General features: G+C 38.7%; 1 protein-coding gene across 1 annotated transcript in view; it reads left to right on the top strand.

The window, feature by feature from the left end:
* Positions 1-8: 8 nt before the first annotated feature.
* The window catches only part of LOC123969586 (complement C3-like), a gene marked incomplete at its 3' end in the record, with an annotated part of 10,530 nt that continues 6,481 nt past the window's right edge, over positions 9-4,057 (top strand). The window contains 2 exon segments of the mRNA XM_046047139.1: positions 9-57; positions 514-595. Coding sequence (XP_045903095.1) covers positions 514-595 — 82 coding nt within the window.

Raw genomic sequence — 4,057 nt, 5'->3', positions numbered from 1 at the left:
AGCATAAACCAGAATGTGACGGTGGTTGCCACAGGAACAGGAGAAGCAACGGTCAAAGTGAGTATAACAAGTTTTATCATTTGTTATGTTGCACATCAGGCCTTCAGATAAATAATTACGTTTTTAGAGTAGTTTTGAAGTATTGTAATTTGATATTTAATCAGTATTTCCACTATCTGAAAGCACCAATTATTGGCTGGTGTCAAAACAATAATTAAAAAATTACAAAGTAACTGTAAAGACTACAAATAATAGACAATATAGTTACACATTAACATAAACACACAAGTTTGTTTAAAACCTGAAAAAGTGTCTAATTGCTCTTGCTTGTTGCCCCATTAGAACCCATTAGCAATTATGCCGCATTCCCAGATCATAGCAATTGACCTGAAGAATACAGTGTTAGTATTACTAATAGAGATGGTGGCCAACCTATGAAAAAAAGGTTGAATCCAGATCCAAGTTGAAGTAAACTGGGATTATCCTTTAAGATAAACTTTTCTTATGTGACAGATGGTGTCGTTGTATTACGCTCTGCCTAAAGAAAAGGAAAGTGACTGTCAGAAGTTTAACCTGTCTGTGCAGCTCATCCCAGGTGAGTTCCTCTGTCTCTCTCTGAAACCAGGAGATCTCCCGTTTTACTGTAAATATCAGTGAATAGTAGAATTCCAAAAAAGGACACTATTCATGTTTCAAGCTTTTGGTTTTATTTTAAAATCTCCTACCATGACATAGAATGGATACCCAAATAGATTATAGAATTGATCATGATCAGTTTATACATACATCTTCTGATGCACACATCATCAGTGTCATATCCTGAACAAAATGTTTTCTGAATCTTCCTGTAATTTTAACATGAACTAATGTCTTAAAATATGGATCCATCTACCATTTACAGGAAAAACTAGGGAACAAATCCTAAAAGTATTGCACTATAACTACTAAAGATCCTTATCCTTCTACACAACATTATTTTAACTGGAGATAACGTTGCATAGTTTCTCTCCCCATGTGTCTGTCACATACATACACAAACATTGCATACTTTCTTTCTCTAGGCGCTACATGACGCTTACCTGTTCTCACCTGCCATGACAGAGCAGTTAAAAATGTTTACAGATAGGTTTCCTTTACACTGGGGATGCTGGGGACAGGTCAGAATCAGAATGTCTCCATTACTTTTTGAAAGCTTTTGTTAAAAATGTTCTAAAAACAGCAACAAGAAATGTTTAATAACAAATAAAACAATGCACAATAAGAATACATGCACTTCTTGCACAATCATTTAATGAATGACAACAACCCATAAAAATTAAACGGCTGTTTTGTCCAACTGGAATTTATATTGTACATAATACATCAGAGAAATAAACAATGGCTAAACAATGAGAATGGAGGTCTATTGTGGGAGAATTTGACTCATACGACAGCTAATGAAGGCAATTAGATGATAACTCTGTTAAATTTGTCTAGTTTCAAGGATTACATATGCTGGACTAACCAACTAACAGAATGCAGGGTTTTGGTCTTACTGCTTGTGTTTCTCCCCGCCGGGTTGTTGGTAAAACGGCCTCACACTGGCAGAGTCCGTGCGTTCTCGTTTAGGACAGCTTCAAGCCGTCGGCCAGTCGCTTTCTCTGCTAGGGAATTGCTCCGGGGTCCGTCTCTTGTCTAGCTTAAAAAGAACTTGGTCGTTCTTGAATTAACTAGTGTAACTTAACGGACTGATAACTTTTAACAAAACAAAATAAAAAAAATAAAAGTAAAACAGTAAAAATAAAGTTGCTGGAACGAGGGAAAACTGAAGTCGCGGCACTTTGCATGAGTAGCTTCAAACGAAACAAAGCTTTTGTTGCGCTGGGCCGAACTCTTAGGGCGTTGCCGGGAGAGGGGGCCCGCCGGGCACGTGCCGATGCGCCGTTGCAGAGCACAAAGAACAAGAGACAAGAGAGAGAACAACGTCGTGTGTCGTGCTTTTGTTGGTTGGGGCGTGGTTCCCCAGAGGGCAGTCCTTAGTTTCCCGTTTCCGATTTCCTGTCTTTCTAAACTTTTAATATGTCTATAAAAAGGAAAAGAAAATCTATTTGCGCGTATTATAATCAAATATCTTCCCACAATCAAACCTCAATTGTTAAACGGTTGTACCGTTCTAAGTTTAAGCATTTGGTAACAGGAAAACAATTGTCAGTAATTACACCTTAAAAGTTTAGCATTTCAGAATGATATCAGAGAAGAGGAACTTAACTAGCTTTCATGGATATATTGGCTGTTACACGTTCTTAGAGAATATAAGCAAGACACATGAATGGCATCAGATTACTGGACATGATAAATAGCGAGTGACATTTATACATTACGGCATTTCAGCCGATGGCATGTAATATTTATTTCATCCACTTGGGGGAGCTCAGGTTACATGAGGATAGCTCTGATTAATCCTAAAACAATCTTTGCTCAGGAATTGGGAAATTCAGTTACTTAACCTTAAATTCAAGCTGGCAATTAATAGAGAATAGGATGACATTTCTTTATCCTCATTTCTAAAGGAGGTGTGTGAGAAAGTATTGTGAACAAGCATTGGTTACACATAAAATGAAGGAATGTCATTAACCTTCCGGAAAATTAAAACACTGCAAAAGTAACTTAATTAGATTCTTTTCAGCAATAATAACAACAGTTAGCAACAACATGGTAACCAATAGAGGCAAACGTAATCAAGTAACTAAAAGATTATTTAATTAAACAAGGTAATGCTTTGATTCTTTGGAGACAGCAGTCTTTGTTTACATAAAGAAGTTCAGGGCTGTCCCTGGTGTCCAGGATTTTCTCAAGGAGTATCCCTTTGATGTGGGGTAATTAAACAACGAGGAAGGTCAGTTGCCACGGTTACGTGTGTGTGTGTGTGGGGGGGGGGCAGTTTAGGGTTTCCTGCCCCCTTTTAAGGAGAGTTCTGATAGGCTGCTTGTAATCTCTGTTTATTTTCTTTGTCATTTTAACAATTCAGGCTCCGAGAGGCTTATCTCGACTGTTGCCAAAGGTGGCCAGTTTTACGATCAACTGCCCTGGAATAGCACTTAGGGAAAGCAACCTTTCAAACCTCCCTCTTTTGGGGTCTCTTCAGCCGTCTGTTGAGGGTTGATATTCAAACCCCCTCCTCTTTCTCTCTGGGAGAGAAAAGAGGAATTGAGTCTCCAAATTATTTAATATAAAATGCACAAATCCACACTCTTGGTTCACTACAGCAGCAACATTTACGATGGTGATGGCACAATGGATAAGACTATGCCTTTGGTGTGAGAGACCCGCGTTCAATCCCCCACTGTGATCTATCCACCATTGCGTCCCTGAGCAAGACGCACTTAATCCCTAGTTCAGAGGTCACTAATAGGCGGACCGCAATTCGGACCCAGCAGCCGTATTGTTCGGACCCGGACCTACAGCCAATCTACTATTGAGAATTTCTACCTTGTGACGGAGCATTAGTGGTAGCTATATAAGAGGGAATGAAAGAGAAGAGGAGGCATTACAGCAGTTCATTTGTTAAGATGTGTTAATTATAAAACAGGTTGAGACTGAACTTCAATCACTAAAAGCTAGCAGTTTTGGAATTGAACTGAGCTTTTACATTGAAAAATTCTGAACGACATTAAAAAAGTCGTAGCTGCTTGACACACCTCTGAAAGAGCTGTCAGAAAACGTGATTCTCCTAAATGTCCTCTGTCTGGAGATACTGGGGAATTGCAAAAGTTTCCATAGGTTAATGGATGTGGATCAAACACTGAAAAAGCAGTGCAGCACATGCTCTGAAAAAACATTTGCTGCAGAATCCATTTGTTGAAGAGAGGGGAAAAAAAAGTTGTCTCAAGTTGGGATCAAACACTTAACCCTTGGGTTGTGAGTTGTGCGTTTTACCAACTGAGCTAACTGAACAACATGTTGACACAAGTCAATATTCTTATATCATCACAGAGTACGGTCTAGACCTGCTCTTTTATGAAAAGCGCTGTGAGATAACTGTTGTTGTGATTTGGCGCTATATAAATAAAATTGAATT

Source organism: Micropterus dolomieu, linkage group LG04, assembly GCF_021292245.1.
Source record: "Micropterus dolomieu isolate WLL.071019.BEF.003 ecotype Adirondacks linkage group LG04, ASM2129224v1, whole genome shotgun sequence".
Classification (NCBI taxonomy): Eukaryota; Metazoa; Chordata; class Actinopteri; order Centrarchiformes; family Centrarchidae; genus Micropterus; species Micropterus dolomieu.
Note: the sequence above shows the minus strand (reverse complement) of the source record. Positions and strands in the feature narration are given on the sequence as shown.